This window comes from Miniopterus schreibersii, assembly GCF_964146895.1.
Source record: "Miniopterus schreibersii genome assembly, chromosome: 7".
In the NCBI taxonomy this organism is placed as follows: Eukaryota; Metazoa; Chordata; class Mammalia; order Chiroptera; family Miniopteridae; genus Miniopterus; species Miniopterus schreibersii.
In genome coordinates, this window is record NC_138108.1 from 52,479,204 (window position 1) to 52,494,726 (window position 15,523).

The window sequence follows — 15,523 nt, forward strand, 5'->3', positions numbered from 1 at the left end:
CAAGAAAGCAAGAAGTCTTCTCTGGGTCACTGAGAAATTAGTGGCACCATGGTTATAAAGCACGGAGAGTTTGCATTTTGGTCATATAGAAAGTAGCCATTGGCCAGTGGGGAGAGTATTGGCAAAGGAGATGATGGTATACTACTTCTGAGAGCACATTTTCCTACAGAGAGCAAGAAAAATGTCAGCAGTGTGCAGCTCCTCCAGAGCCCTTACACCTCATAAATGAGCTGAGACTCAGGGCTAGTTCCATATGCTCAGGTTCTTAACAGATACAGAATCAATATAGTGGGCTAGAGAGGTGAGGGACTGTATGTAATACATATATGCACTATTGTGTTCTCTCAGTATTTGAAAATATTATGTAACAGCTTATGTATTTACCTATAGTTGAATTTACCCTTAAGTCTCCCAAATTGATATGTATTAAAATGAGGTCAGATGCAGTTCCCACTTTCAAGGAACAGAATCTCTGAAGTTAAGAACAAGCATAATATAAACAAGTGTACCACACAAGTGTCAGGAAGGCCCATTAGCGATGAGATGTCTGCTGTTTGCTTGTTATGGCCAGCCCCATGGCGCCATCCTGCTTCCATTTCCTTTTATTTGTATTTCGAGTTCTGTGCCCCTTTGGCAAATTTCCAGGCTTCTTTACCTTGAAATGAGAAACAACTAAAACATTTTCTGGAGTTAGTAAAGGCTCTTGAGAGTAAAGAATTCTAAGCTGGCTTAGTTGGACTCCAAGCATATTTGAGCGTCCAGGCCAGTCCCTCTGAGTCCTTCACTTGGTTCCTGGGAGACTTTAATGAGGCCCCAGAAACACGTCAGGACAGTTTAGTCAGACTGGGCAACCCTGTAGGGTTGCCCTATAAAAAGCAAGCTTTGACTTGCCTGTCTGATTGACCCCACATTAGGGACCCCCAGGGAAGCCTTGGATGCCGGATTCCCGTAGGGGATCTAAAATTTTTTTAAAAGTTTGGGAGGGTATTGCACCCTCACCTGAATATTCTGAAAATTTCTCAAAATCTCCCTAGGACAGTTAGGCTCAGTCAGGTCCCATGAACTGAAGAATACTTTGGTTTAGTCTTGTTAAAACAAGACTGTAATTTTGTTGGAGCCAATATACTAGGTATATATTTCTTGGAGCCAATGCGTAATAAAATTGTTCATTCTGAGCAGATATTTGTGGAATGCTGCTGAGCACTGTGTTGGGGTACTGGGCCCACCATGAGTAAAACACACTCTTTGCCCTCAAGGAGCTTTCCTTGGCAACAAGCTACTGGTGGAAATTGAGTTTCACCTCTCCCACTGAGTGTTTGCTTACTGAATCCACTCCGGCTTGTGCTTTCCAAGTATTTGGCTCCTGGCACACAGGCTTTAATACTGAGTGGGATGACCTCTAGGTATATTTAAAATATTTTGAAAGTTATGGTTGAGTCAATAACTGTATTATTTAATTTTATTTTATTACAGTACAGTGGTTCAGATCTACCTGTAAAATTGATGTAAGCTACCTTAACTTGTATTTTGCACCAGGGTTGATTAAGGTTGTGTCTTACTGGATTGCTATAAGGTCACACACAGAGTCTGAAATGTGCATGTTTTGAAGGTATATGGCCCCTGAAGTGCTTGATGATACAATGAATGTGAACGTCTTTGAGTCCTTCAAACGAGCTGACGTCTACGCTGTTGGTCTGGTTTACTGGGAAATCGCCCGAAGGTGTTCAGTTGGAGGTCAGATATTAGACACATTCTTTGTGTTTACCTTTTCTTGAGGTTCAGAATACAAGACATGATGTTCTGTTTTTCAAAGCACTATATTGAATCATTTCTTCATATTTAAGAGAATGCCCTTTAGCACATCTTTTAAGTGAGAAAAGTAGAGTATCCTGCATAGAGTGGAGATACTATGATTACTGCTTAGGTGGGGTGACAGTTCTCCTAATAATTCATTTCCATAACAACACTTTGCGAAGTGCTTGAAACTTTTCCTTGAGCTTGTACGCAGTTAGCTGTATCCCTGTTTTATGCCAGAAATGGACTCCAAAGAAGCGAAATCGCTCACCAAGGCCACAGGAGTTGAACTGAAGTTTTCTGGTTCTTAGGCTTTTCTTATTCTTTTCTTCTCTGCAATGAGGAATTTGGGGGGGATAAAGCGTAGGTCGGGGTGAGCTAAGACTAAGTCCCTGACTACTGCTCCCAGCAGTTTGGAGACGAAGAGTGAGAGGAAGAGTGAGAGAGAATGAAACCCTGCAAATGCAGCCTCATGGACCTGTTTCATCAGTGGGGAAGAGTAAATACTGGCATTAAATGGTTCAGTTTTCTCTTTCGAGTGAGACAGACTTAAGGCTAAGTTTTGGTTTAGCAACTTCCTGAACATCTGACTTTCGGCAAGTTACTTGGCTTCACTCTCCTCATCTGTAAAATGAAGAGATGATAAAACGGACCCCTCTGGCTTTGAGGCTTTAATGCGTTAATTCAGTTAATTCAGGTGAAGCTTTCGATACAGAGCATGCTCATAGTTAAACATTCAGCAAAAGAGCTGTCCATGTTAACCCACTGCCACTTTTTGCATTTTGTGTTGATCTCATTTTGCCTTACATCGGTCTCATTTTTATTCTATTTATTTATTTATTTATTTAAAAAATATGTCTTTATTGATTTCAGAGAGAGGAAGGGAAAGGGGGAGAGAGAGAGAGAGAGAGCAACATCAATGATGAGAGTCATTGACTGGCTGCCTCCTGCACGCCCCCCACTGGGGATCGAGCCCCCAACCCGGGCATGTGCCCTGACTGGGAATCGAACTGCGATCTCCTGGATCCTAGGTCGATGCTCAACTGCTGAGCCATGCCAGCGGGGCATATCAGTCTCATTTAAAAAAAAATTTTTGAAAAACTTACAAGTTAAAGTTGTATTTGAGTGAGAGAATATACTTTCCCCCTTTATGCATAAATGAGATAATAAAACATTCAGGAAAATGAAACTATTTCTAGAAGCAATACAAATATAGTGGTATAGAACAGGGACACTGGAATCCCTGAGCCTGGGGTTAAGCTCCATATCTGCCACTCAATAGCTGTGTGACCTTCAGCAAATGTACGACTATCTTTGTGCCTCAGTTTCCTCATTCTGTAAAATAGGGATAATATGGTACCTTCTTTAGTCAGTGTTTTTTGAGGAATGATTAGTTAAAACATCTAAAGGGCTTAGAACAGTGCCTGCTAAACATCAAGATTCAAACATATTTGTTGTTATTTTTTAAACTTTATGTTGATATTTGTCTAGATTTGCTTTTTGGTTTTTGAACTTAAATTTTCTTCAACTGTAGGAATAGTAATGTAATTAACATGATGGACCCAGACAATAGTGTGGTGAGGGCCAAGGGAGGGGGTGCCAGGCTGGGTGGAGGTGGGCAAAGGCGAGGGAAATGGGGGACATCTGCAATAGTGTCAACAATAAAAAATGTAAATAAAAAATATAAACTTAAATAATAACTATTCAACTGAGTACTTTAAATTTATATATTTAGTTTTATAGTGATACATAGTTTTAATAAGCCTGGCTTTCTAGTGTCCCATGGTACCACTTGTGCCTGGAAGACTTAATTGTTATTATTTTAAAATAAGCATCTTTGTTTATTATTCACACTGGGAAATTTATTGTGCATATTTCTTACAGGAATTGTTGAGGAGTACCAGTTGCCTTATTATGACATGGTGCCTTCAGATCCCTCAGTAGAGGAAATGAGGAAGGTTGTTTGTGACCAGAAGTTTCGACCAAGCATCCCAAACCAGTGGCAAAGCTGTGAAGTAAGGCTAAGTTCTTATGTATATTTTTCCATTATAATTTTGAGGTATCAGGCAGGCTTCTCAGAGACCATATAAGTTTCTTTTAATCTAGGCATCCAGTTAGCTTCATACATGTAGGCATAAGTCTACTTTTATTCCCTTTAGCTGCACATATACATAATGCTAAGCCATGAGCCAGTAACAAACCGTCACATCCCAGGGACTTTACACAACAAGATTTTATCCCTTGCTATACAAAGTCCCCTACAGGTTAGGGGAGCTGTGCTCCCTGTGGTGATTCAGAAATCCAGGTGACTTTGATCTTTGATGCTATCTCAACACAGTTTTTAAGTGTCTAGGTCAAGAGAAGAGCAGAGCTGGAGGGTCACACATGCGCTTTTTAAATGCTTTGGCTCCAAGGGACTCACATTCCTTCCACTCATGGTTCACAGACCAGAACCAGTCTCCTGGTCCCATCTCATGGCAACGGGCCTTGAGCTGTGGGGAGCAAGGCACACTGGGAGGGTTCTCAATGTCTGTGCCACACAGAGTATTACAATTTTAGTCATCTTTTTATTCCATAGATCATTCCTAATCCCAAGCCCTGCAGAAGCTTGAGCTTATTCCCTTGCCTCGGAAAAGTTTCCTTTGCTGGCAGGACTGCTGTTGTTTATCTGCTCGTCCCCAACAACACACACAGTAACCATCACAATAGCAGACACACAATAAGTGGTTACTGCTGCGCTTGCTCTGCCCTCCCTGAAGACAGAGAGCTTTCTAACTCCCGCAAGGAGAAAGGAGGGGAGGTGGGGAAAGACTATAAACCATCTAACCAGTTCCAGAACTATTTTAATGCTTTAATCTCCCCCATTCCTGTGTATCCATTACTGTGTATCTTCTGCCATATTTAAATGTAATGCATGAAGCCTTGTTTTTAAGTGACATGTTTTAGTTTGGCTTTGTCATAGGGATTATTTTATACAGTTGCTTTTCCCCTACCATGTTTCCCTCAACTCCTTTTCTATTTAAGGCAAGATTTATGTCTTGGTATTTCTATTTTGTGTAGCTAGCTTATCTATATACTTATTTTAGAAGCAGAATTTGAGGCATTTACAACCAAATTGAAAATAATTTTCCCCAATATTAATAATTTCATGCATATGAAAGAATAAATGCCATATATGTAAAGTTTAACGTATAATAATAAAATGAAAAGCAGTGAATTCACTACCAAGTTTTAAAAATGGAACATTTCCAGCACCTAGAAATATTTTTATCTCTCTGAGAGGTTCTTATTATAATTAATTATAATTGCCTTGATTTTCTTTAGAATTATACATATATATTTGTGCAACTTATTAAAACTTACTGTAGATGCTTCTTAAATATATATATTTTTTACTTTCTCCTATGTATATAAAATCTGTTTATTTTTGTATCTATGTAGTATTTCATTGTGCGAACATAGCACAATTTCTTTTTCCACTGAACCGTTGATTGCCATATCTGTAATTTTTTTTTTTTTTTTTTAATAATGCTGCTATATATGTGTGTATGTGTGTGTGGCAAAGTTTCTTTAAGGTGTAAAATTATAGACTGTTTTGGAGTGTCCACATAGATGATTATATCTCCAAGTAATAAGAGTTCTGGGACCAGTCCTCATGCCTTTTCTTTCTTTCTTGTTGAACTTCCAGTATAATATAGCATAATATTGCCTGAAAGTGATGAGAGTGAATATCTTCGTTTTGCTCTTTAAAACTTCGTATTTTCACGTCTTGTTTTTTATTCACTATTTGTTCATCAGAGCTTAGCATGGGTTTCTGGGGTTGTGGTTTTGCTTCTCTTGTGCCGAGTTTTGTGTGAGTAAAGCGGCGTTTCCTCTCTTGAAGGCCCTCCGGGTCATGGGGCGAGTGATGCGCGAGTGCTGGTACGCCAACGGGGCGGCCCGCCTCACGGCCCTTCGCATTAAGAAGACCATTTCCCAGCTGTGTGTCAAAGAAGACTGCAAAGCCGAATGATGATAACCATGTCAAGAAGAAATCTCTCCCAGCTTTCTTTCTCCCTCCCCGTGTGAATGTTCTTGCCTTTGTTGTTGTTGTTGTCTACCTCAAAGATAACGCAGTATAGTGTTTAAGTGCGCAAAGGCAGCCTGAAAAGATAAGTCTAAAATCAAGCGGGAGTCGACTGTATCAATCTTCATGTTGTCTTTAATTTTATTGTGAAAAGCAACTCATCTATTTAACAAGCAAGATATTGTCAAAGTGTAAAATAAGCTATATAAAAATAATAAGCATCGTTAAGGTTTTATTTTACTTGAATCAAGAGCGCATGAATGAATGAATGGGAAAAAATGTGTTGGAAAAAGTGAAATGAAAATATATTCATGAAAAATGTGAACTTGAGTATGTTATATCTAACCAGAACTTTACATCATGCAATCTATGGGGTTCTCTATTTCTTAAATTGAGTAGGATCTTTTAAAAAATTAAATGTTGCTCCAAATTTTAGTATATAAAACAGGGGCGGAGCTGCTCAGTTGGAAGATGGAAGTGAGGTCCGGGTTCCCAGTTACTTGGTCCCCACACACCTACCTTTCCCTACTCTTCACAATCCATCACCACAGCAGCCCCTGAAGCAAACAGCTTGAAAGCCACTAAAAGTGTTACTTCCTCTCATTTACAAATGAGATACCTGACATCTTGAGACAGAGTCTCAAAGTCGCACCACTTAGTAAAACAGAAGACAAATTGAGTTATTTTTGTAGAATCTTAATGGACCTGCATGATATCTTAGGACCATATCCATTGACGTTTTCTTCATAGAAATTTTATAGTCACCCTATTTGTTGATAAGTATTAATGTTTTCTAAAAATTCCCAAAATTAATCAAGGATAGAGATCCACTGTCAGATGTCTTTACGAAGCATTTCAGAGGTCCCTATTACTTTTGTACATACACATTTATAAAGAAAAGAACAGAAAAGGGAGAGGAAACTAGGAGATATCTTGAGAAAAATTGAGAAAAATTTTAAATGAAGTATAACAACCAAATTCTACAGAGGGTATCAGTAACTAAATGAACATTTTCCCACCCTTTCAAAATGAGCGAGTGGGTGCAATAGAAGGTTCGTGATAATATTGCCTTTATTCCACTTCCTGTGGAGAGAGAAGTGATGAATTGTGAATAACACATGGAACATTAAATATTTCCTACAAATCTATAATTCTTCTTTAATGAAGGAGTTTAACATGGTATCTTTTATTGTTTTAAAATAGTGTTTTCTCAACTCTGTTCCTTAGAACCCTGTTTTACTGCGATGATCCAAAACGAAAAGGATTCTTTGATAGATTCTTAGGAGGTGATACCACACATGAGTTAGTGTGTCCTGTGCTTTGAGGAGTCTAATAGTCAAGAAATGTTACTTGGGCTTCTTTAGACTGAATTTCCCAAATTATTTGACCGTGGAACTCTTTTATTAAGAGGAGAGGGAACCTTTTTACTGTCCCACATTTTAATGTTCTACAAAGCACAACTTGGGTAACAGTGTTCTGAAGGATATACCTCTGTATTTTCACATAGACCACACTGCAGTTCTTGTAATTTATTTCTTTGTGGAAATATGTTGCTGAACCCGTCTTCATTTGACTGGGATATCAAAGGCAAAAACCTGGCAGCTGTGGTTTATATATACTTTCACCTTCATTCATCCATTGTTTAAATAATATGAGGTATCTCATATCTCCCTTGTCACAATATTGGACCCAATAGGGAAATTAAAAGATAGATAGATTCTGCCCTCAGGGATTTTAAAGTCTAATTTGGGGATGGGAACAGACATGTAGGTGTGTGGGGGAAGAAAGTAAATTGACAAATAAATATAACACAAAGTAAGATGTTTTGAGTTCTATATGACAAATTACTTTCAATTTGCAACACATTTAGGAATTATCTTTATTTGGCTATTGCAGACAATCTAAATCATATGTGAACTTTTAAAAAGTACATACATGAAGGATTTTTTTTAAAAAAAGCTTATGTGAAGGGAGTAATCTTGCTCGTGATTGTAACCTTCATTTCTCATAGATTGTTTCTGCATATATGAGGATGAAATTATTTATTTGCGATGGTTGTACTATAGTTTCAAATAAACAAGAATAATATTTTCTGTTTTATTCACTTATGTGGGTTTCATGTATTTAATTTTTAAGAATGGATGTTTTAACATCTCCATTTTCCTTGTCATTATGTTTATAATTTATTTGAGTGTGTCCAAATATAATTTCGTGTTTTCATTGATTCAACTTTCAATCCAGAGAAATCTGTAGATTTTGAGGTATTTTTCTTGTTTTTGTGTTGGCTAACTAGAACTCCTAACTGAATAGTCTTATATTTCAATTACCAAGTACATTATCTTTAAGAAAGGGGGTAGATTAACAAAAATGATTAGGAAAAGTTAAAAGTTCTAATTTTTCTTACCTCTCAACATTAAAAACAGAAAATGCTCACTTACAAAAATAGGATAAAGTTAAGAGCATTAAGGCAAATGTACTGTATATATCTATGTTGTAAAACTTCATATTATTTGTTTCTGATGGACTCTTATTGTGTAATATTTATTTCTTTTGAATTGTGTTAAAAACAAAAAATATTGCTCTTAGGCTCAAAGTGTTAGTGTTCTTTGCTCCTTTCAAATATTTTGGCTTTGGGTATAATGTAAAGCTTGGGAAAATGCTATTTATGAAATTTCAGTACTGTATAAAGTAGTGATGGAATATATATGCAGCGTCACTTCCTTAAAATAAGGGAAACATTATTTGTTGTCAATTATTTCAGCATGAACTTATTGCCTTATAATCTATGTGTGTAATTGGTACAGATCCTGTCGTGTACTTTCTTCTATGTCTAAAATATTTGCCATGTCACATCTAGAATTCTTAATTTATGTTCTGACTTGAAAGTTAAGTGAAATATGACTGTATCATGCAGTTTTAGGTGTAACACTTGCTTTTTGTCTTTACGCTTTCAATTAACATTGCATTTTAAATTCCATGATTGTATGAAAATAGTATCCCGGTCACAGTGTCTGAGGACTTAAAAATCAGCTTTTATTTTGAAGTGAGGATCTAGAGTAGATTCATTAGGAGTTCCATAATAATTTAGTATTACTCTTACTTTAGTAGAATTATTAAACAAAACAAAAGAAAACCACTGTTATGCTAGAATTTTGCCACCATGTGACTTAGTGGGGCAGAGAGATCTCAGGGCTACCTTAGAGTTTACACAAAAGGACCAGGGCACCTACTAGCAAGTCACTGGAGAGCAGGGAGCCCGTGTTTGCCGTTATACAAAGTTCAATGTAAAATTGCTTGGCAGGAAATAGTTTTTGATTGATTATTTAAAATAAATATGGACATGTATTTTGTTTATATAAATTTATTTAAAGTATAGACATTTCATTTCCCATCAGGAAATTAAGAAAGTAACAGTAGCAACTGAGTACAGTTGATGTCTTCAATAATCACTCCTTTAAATAAATTTACAAATGTATTCTAAGTTACTTGGAAATGTCTGAGAATTAGTATCTTAAAATGCCATTATTGTGGTCTTTGAAGATATTCTAAATATAATTTCTTTTGTGAAACTTGTTACTTCTGTGTTTGACAATGCTTTGTATTAGTTCCCTCCATAAACTAATACTTATTGTGGACTTTATGCACTATTTAGTGAAGAGAGTAATCTTTTTTGCTCCCGAGGGCTTCTTCTAAACTGAAAAAATGTCCGTTGGAAAATAAGAAAATTTATCAAAATGTTAATGTTAAAAAAATTTCTATAATACAGGCAGTTTTTCAAAACATTTCAATGCAAATTTTCAGATATTTGACTTTCTTTCCCCCCCTCTGTTTTCTTTTACATTTCATTATTTTTCTTACCTCTTTTCACTCACTGTCTTCCAAAATTATCTTTAGTCCTTAATTTTTAAAAATAACTAGTTATTATTTAACTTAATCATCCTACTACTTAGCCTTCTAATGATGGAGACTCTCTTGCTGGCTTAAAGTATTTCAGATATGTCACAGACAAAAACAAAACCAGAACTTGGGAATTGTAAAGGATCTAAAAGATTTTATAATTCGATTCCCATATTTTATAGATGGAGAAAACAAGGATCAGGGATTAAATAATTGCTAATTATTAGCAGAAGTGATATGAGAACCCAGTGGGGACAACTACCACAGTGCCCTACTAGATCCATCATTTACTAATTAAAAAATAATTGACATGCATCTAAACCTCCCTTGAATGTGTACTACCTGATGTGCCATTTAATGGCCATGATCAAATCCTGTTCTTTATTTTTGCTGAAGTAATTAGCTCACTCATGGTGAGGTCAGTGAGAAAAACTAAAATAGGCTAAGGAGGAGTTTTTAACAGCTAGGTAGTGCTGAATAAATTTTAGGAATTGTGAAAACATGGAATTTCTTAGTGCAAGTAATGATAAGAGATGCTTCCTAACTCCTCTTCTCTCCTTTCTCTAGGATTGTTGTTTCTCTGCATTGGAATGGGAGGGAAAGAGGATTTGCTAGTTGACTTTGAGACCATGTCTATAGCCTATTATCTTCTTTCCTAGTTTCTCATTAATAAATCTTTGGCACTCACTTTTTTATTACATTAAAAAATGTACTTTCTCAATTCCAAACACTATAATTACCATTCTTCTAGTGTTCTAGCCCCTGTCAGATAGCTACACACTGAACTTCTTAAGATTTAAATTTATCTCATGCTCTCTAGTAATTGTTCACTTCGAATGATGAAGAGGGTATTTGTTAAAAGCAGAGAAGGCTTTCTTTTACATTTTAAAAAGATTATCATTCTAGGTATATTTTAGCTCTCAGCTAGCACGTAAGGAACATGTCTACATTTGCCTTAATGCTAAAGTCCATTTAAGAGATGGTGACTTGAACAGAGAATGTGAAATATATGTCCCATAATGTGATTGCTACTATTACTTCTGCTATGTTTCATACTATTGCTTTGTTTTGCTATGGCCATCTTTTAAAATTAAACTATTATGCCATATGGTTGAATATAATATTATATTGAAATTGGGTAATAATCCCCTTTTAATATCCTTCTATTAAGGGTGGCCAAGATATTTCTTAATTCAATTGTAGATTTAATACATTTGGGAGAGTATCTCATCTTAGATTTTAACATTTTCAGATATAACTCTTTTTTCTTATTATTGGTCCATGTTATACTACACAAAGCTTTTCTCTCCAGATCTAATAGTTTTATCTGCAATAGTTTTATCTAATAGTTTTACCCTGGGCTACATGAACCTGGACGGTAATGTAGCCCAACACTACAATCTGAATGTAGTGGGAAGTTAGCCTATACTGAGTGTCAACAGAGCCAGCCGGGCATGTGTGCTCTGCACAAACTCTCGGCGGAGGGCAGATAGGGACTGAAATCCAACCTGCAACTGGCTCCTCAACTCAGAAATAGTTTTATATTTTGCAGAAAAGCACCTTATGTGCTTATATATCTTCAGAAAGGAGCCCGCTTTATACATCTTCAGAAAATGAAAATTAAAATTTCAAAGTGGTTTTTGGCATCTGCAAATACAATAGAGAAGTGAGAAGGGAAAAAAAGAAAGACATAAGATTTTCATCCTACCATTCCCAAGAGAGAAAAGAGATTGTATGATTATCTTGTTGATTAAAATGTTCAACTCAGACATTCTGCACCAAAACACATGGACCCTCATTTTGACATCTGCATTGAGTTTTCATTCCACTTGCAAAAATATTCATTGACTTTGCCTGTAAAGAGGCAATTACGTGTTTAAGTTCTGACTAATGCAGGTATAGAATGAGATTTACTAATGTCTCCATTTCCTCCAGTAGGCTAAATACAAGTAATTAAAATTTTTTTTTAAAATCCAACTATTTTTTTCTCTTTATATAAAGTAAGTGTATCTGAGCCAAAATATTAAATTCCAGTTCATTTCCACAATGACTGGCATCAAGATCTTCTACTGTTTGATCCTAGACCAGAGAAAATTATTCAAACTTAATCTGAGTTTCAGGTTTTAAAATGTCCTAAAAACAGAAAATTAGATTCAGATTTCAAAAAAGGGAATTTTGGATAGACTTTCAAAGTACTAATACTAATTATACTTTGGTAGTGTGACTTTTCTTATACCGAAGAACATATTACAAATGTCAAAACCACTGCAGTTTGACATTGCAAAACATGCCTTGAACTCTTGAACTACTGTGAAAAAAATCATTGTTGTAAAGACTTATTGTAAGCTAGCTGATATTCTTCAGTATGTGAAAGGTAGTACCTTTGAACAGATAGGCCCAAATGAATGTATATAAGGAATATGAAGAAATAGTTATGTTTTAAAATGAGAATTGGACAATAAATGCTATCAAAAAATATGCAGATGGCAATTTTAATAGTTGCAATTAATTGTTGGGGCTGAAGAGAATTCCAAATTCCAAAGAGAAATGAATGATATTCAAGTGTTTCATTAATTTCTAGTCTGTGGAAATATACATTTTCTAGTAATATATATATACTTATTTTGTTTAGAAATAATAGTATTTTAAATTTAATAAGAACTCAGTGATAGCCTCATACCAAAATGTTTAAATTTACCAAGAGCAAGTCATAAAAGTATTTATTTTAAAGCTTTTTAAATATAGCATAACTTTCAGCTGCTTCCAGATGTAAATACTTATCGGCCTAAATGTTATATTTTTATGTATGCATTTTCTGAAAATGTATTGTTTTGTAAAGTGGCAGAGATAATAAATTGAGCACTCCTTGCACTTGTTTCTGTGAAGCATATAGAGCTCTATTTTAAATAAAAAGAAATTGTGTTGTACTTTGGTTTCTATGAAATTATGTTCTATTATTTTAAAATTGTATCTACATTTTCATGCAGGATATGGAGTGGGTTTTGGAAATGTAAATGCTGGCTTTGGTGGGCACTTGAATTTTGCTTCCTTCCTACCTGGAAGAGACACTTTCTTCTTCAGCAGCCACTTCTCTATAGGGCACTTAGGACAATAGTTTTTGTTTGATTTTTCCTGTAGAGTAACCATTCTTTGCATTTTTTTAAGCATTTACTCAAAGACTACTGGATTGGCCCGCTCTCAAGCCTAAAATAGCTTCTTCTACACTTAAATTTCTAAATAGTCATGTGGTCTACGAGTGCCTTAGGCACATGGAACTTGACCACCTCTGCGCCTTCATTTCAGGTATCCCCCACCTTCAGCCCCGACTGTTCTGCTTCTTGCTGTCGCCGAACTTGCCATACACATGCCTGTCCCAAGGGATTTGCTCTCTTCCTTCGCCTGAAATGTTCTTCCTCCGGATGTTTGCATGGTACCTTCGCATCACCCTTTCTAGAGCAGCACCCTTTGTCATTCACTGTCCATTTAGTCTGCTTTATTTTTCTTTATAGCACTTTGCATTAACTGTCATTGGATTAAATCATATATCTTTTGGCATATAGTATCACAGTGACTAAATCCTTGAGCAGTGGAATTAGGAGTAATTTCACTTAAGTTTGAAGATGTAGTTTTAAGACATTAGAAGTAATATGTTGTTTTGCACAATGAAATATACTCGGTGGAACTCAACCCCCTCCAAAAAAAAAAAAAAGTCTTAGGGGATAATTATAAACCCAACCAAGAATAGTTTAGCAAAATTCATAGCAGCTTTTCCAGAACAACATTAATGGAAAATTAGGTTGTTTGGTTTATAGTTTCAGTCCTGCAATGATGGTGTCATGTCCCCCCCCTCCCCCCTCGCCTAGGACTTAGCATAAGAAAGGCAGGACACGGTGTTGGTTTTACTCTTGATATGGGTGCTTAAGTTCTTTCTATTCTTTTTTTCCTCCATTTTGGGGCAGTTTTGTTACTGTGCTCTCATCTTGCATTAAGTGGGTACTTACCAGATTCACAAGCCAGATATTCCCGCTCAACAGTCATGAAGTCAGGTCCTCATCTGGCTTCATTTAGCTGCTTCTTGGAGTTGTAGGGAAAGGGAACGTATTTATTTCACATCAATCTAGATTGTGAAATTTACACCTGAAATAAAACAAATGCTGTAGATTCAGTAGCACCACTAATAGTGTTTTTTTTTCCTTTCAGTTGTAATAACTTTTCAGCATTTTGATTTTTTAACACTAATGTGCAAAAATTGGTGAACATCACATCTTTGACATAATTTACTTAATGAGAAAACTTGACACTGAACCTTCTTTTTCCCCCTCAGGATATAATCCTAGAGATTGGGGGAATCACTAAGTCTAGGCTGTTTTATGGGGTGTCCTAAGGTGAGATTTTTAAGAAATGCTGCCTGACTTTTAGACGAAATGCATGTAGGCTGTGGTTAAGGATAGTTATTAAAACTTTGATTTGACTACTTTCCTTAAAATCTATTTAATGAGAAACATTTTTCTACAGAGAGTTTCTGTGTTAGCTCTATATCTAGCAAAATTGTAATTACAATCACTTCCATTATTAAAACAGGTTAAAATTATTTTTTCCTCAAATATTACCCAACAAATCTTTATGGAACATTGCTGCTAAGTGCATAGCAGAACAGTCATTGCAGGTGGTGCTAGAAAAAGAATAAGCTGCTGCATTTAAGAAGATAATCTAGGAAGACAGCATGCGCAGGGATAGCTATCCAACCTTAGAAGCTACTAATGCAAGACATGTCATAAGGAAGAAATTTTTAATGTTGGGTGTGAGGACAGGTATTGAGGTATGAGTTAAGTTTGAAGATTTAAGAAAATCAGCAAGTTGATATTGTAGGATTGGAAATATTTTTATAAGGGTTATATAGACAGAAAAAAAGTCCCTGGTAAGGAAAATGTCCAAAATAACGTGGGAATGCTCATGGCAGCAAGTAACCTATGTGACTAGGATGGAGGGTTTGTATAAGGTTCAGATTACAGCATTTGAACTTGATCTGTCTTGGAGGCAGACTGAAGGTTTTAAAGTAGCAAAGGTCATGTGAATTTAGTATTTCATAAAGGCAGTAAAAGAGTTACCTTCTTAGGAGATTTATTAAGGAACCCTGAAGGTTCCACGTTACCTTTTTTCCCTAATTGGTGAATATTTGGAGATCGATGGCAGGTGAAGAATTTTAAGGCGAGCTGTACAGTTGGTGTGAAGTAGGTGTCTTTATATGGTGCTTTCTCCCTACATTTTAGTGTGTCTCAAAAGTAAAGCAAAATGTATTCACAAGAAAGAAAAAAGAAATGAAAAATTATTAAAGATGTGACCCAAGGATTTTTAATGCGCACACACGAGAAAAAAATCATTTAAAAAGGTCTACCTAGCAATTCCATCTCTGCCTGAAGACATTTTCAGGTGCCACTGAACTGTGTGCAGTAAATTTTCAATATAATCAAATTGGGTTTAGAAATACTAATGGTGATTTCATAGAAGAACCCTTGCTTCAGCAACTTAGGAAATTACACTTGATTTTCTTTTGAGTGTTACTCAATTGTGCTTGAAATTGTTCATCTGAACTCTTCCAAACAAGAAGCAGGTGGTTCAGTGAGGGTGCTGTTTAACATTTACACAAAACATTCCAAACACAATGCTCTTTTGCCCTTTGAATGTCATCCAGCTTTTGCTTCTCTCACACAGCCTGTCCTTCTTTAGCCGCTTGATTCGACCTCACTGCATCCCTGAAAGGAGATT

The 15,523-nt window shown here is 36.0% G+C and overlaps 1 protein-coding gene across 2 annotated transcripts in view; it reads left to right on the forward strand.

Moving 5' to 3' along the window:
• ACVR1C (activin A receptor type 1C) overlaps positions 1-8,450 on the forward strand; it is a 67,772-nt gene extending 59,322 nt beyond the window's left edge. For both annotated transcript variants that reach the window (XM_081143086.1, XM_081143087.1), the window contains exons 7-9: positions 1,610-1,734; positions 3,679-3,809; positions 5,678-8,450. In XM_081143086.1, coding sequence (XP_080999212.1) covers positions 1,610-1,734; positions 3,679-3,809; positions 5,678-5,806 — 385 coding nt within the window. In that variant the 3' untranslated portion in view covers positions 5,807-8,450. The remainder of the gene's footprint in view (positions 1-1,609; positions 1,735-3,678; positions 3,810-5,677) is intronic.
• The last annotated feature ends 7,073 nt before the right edge of the window (positions 8,451-15,523 follow it).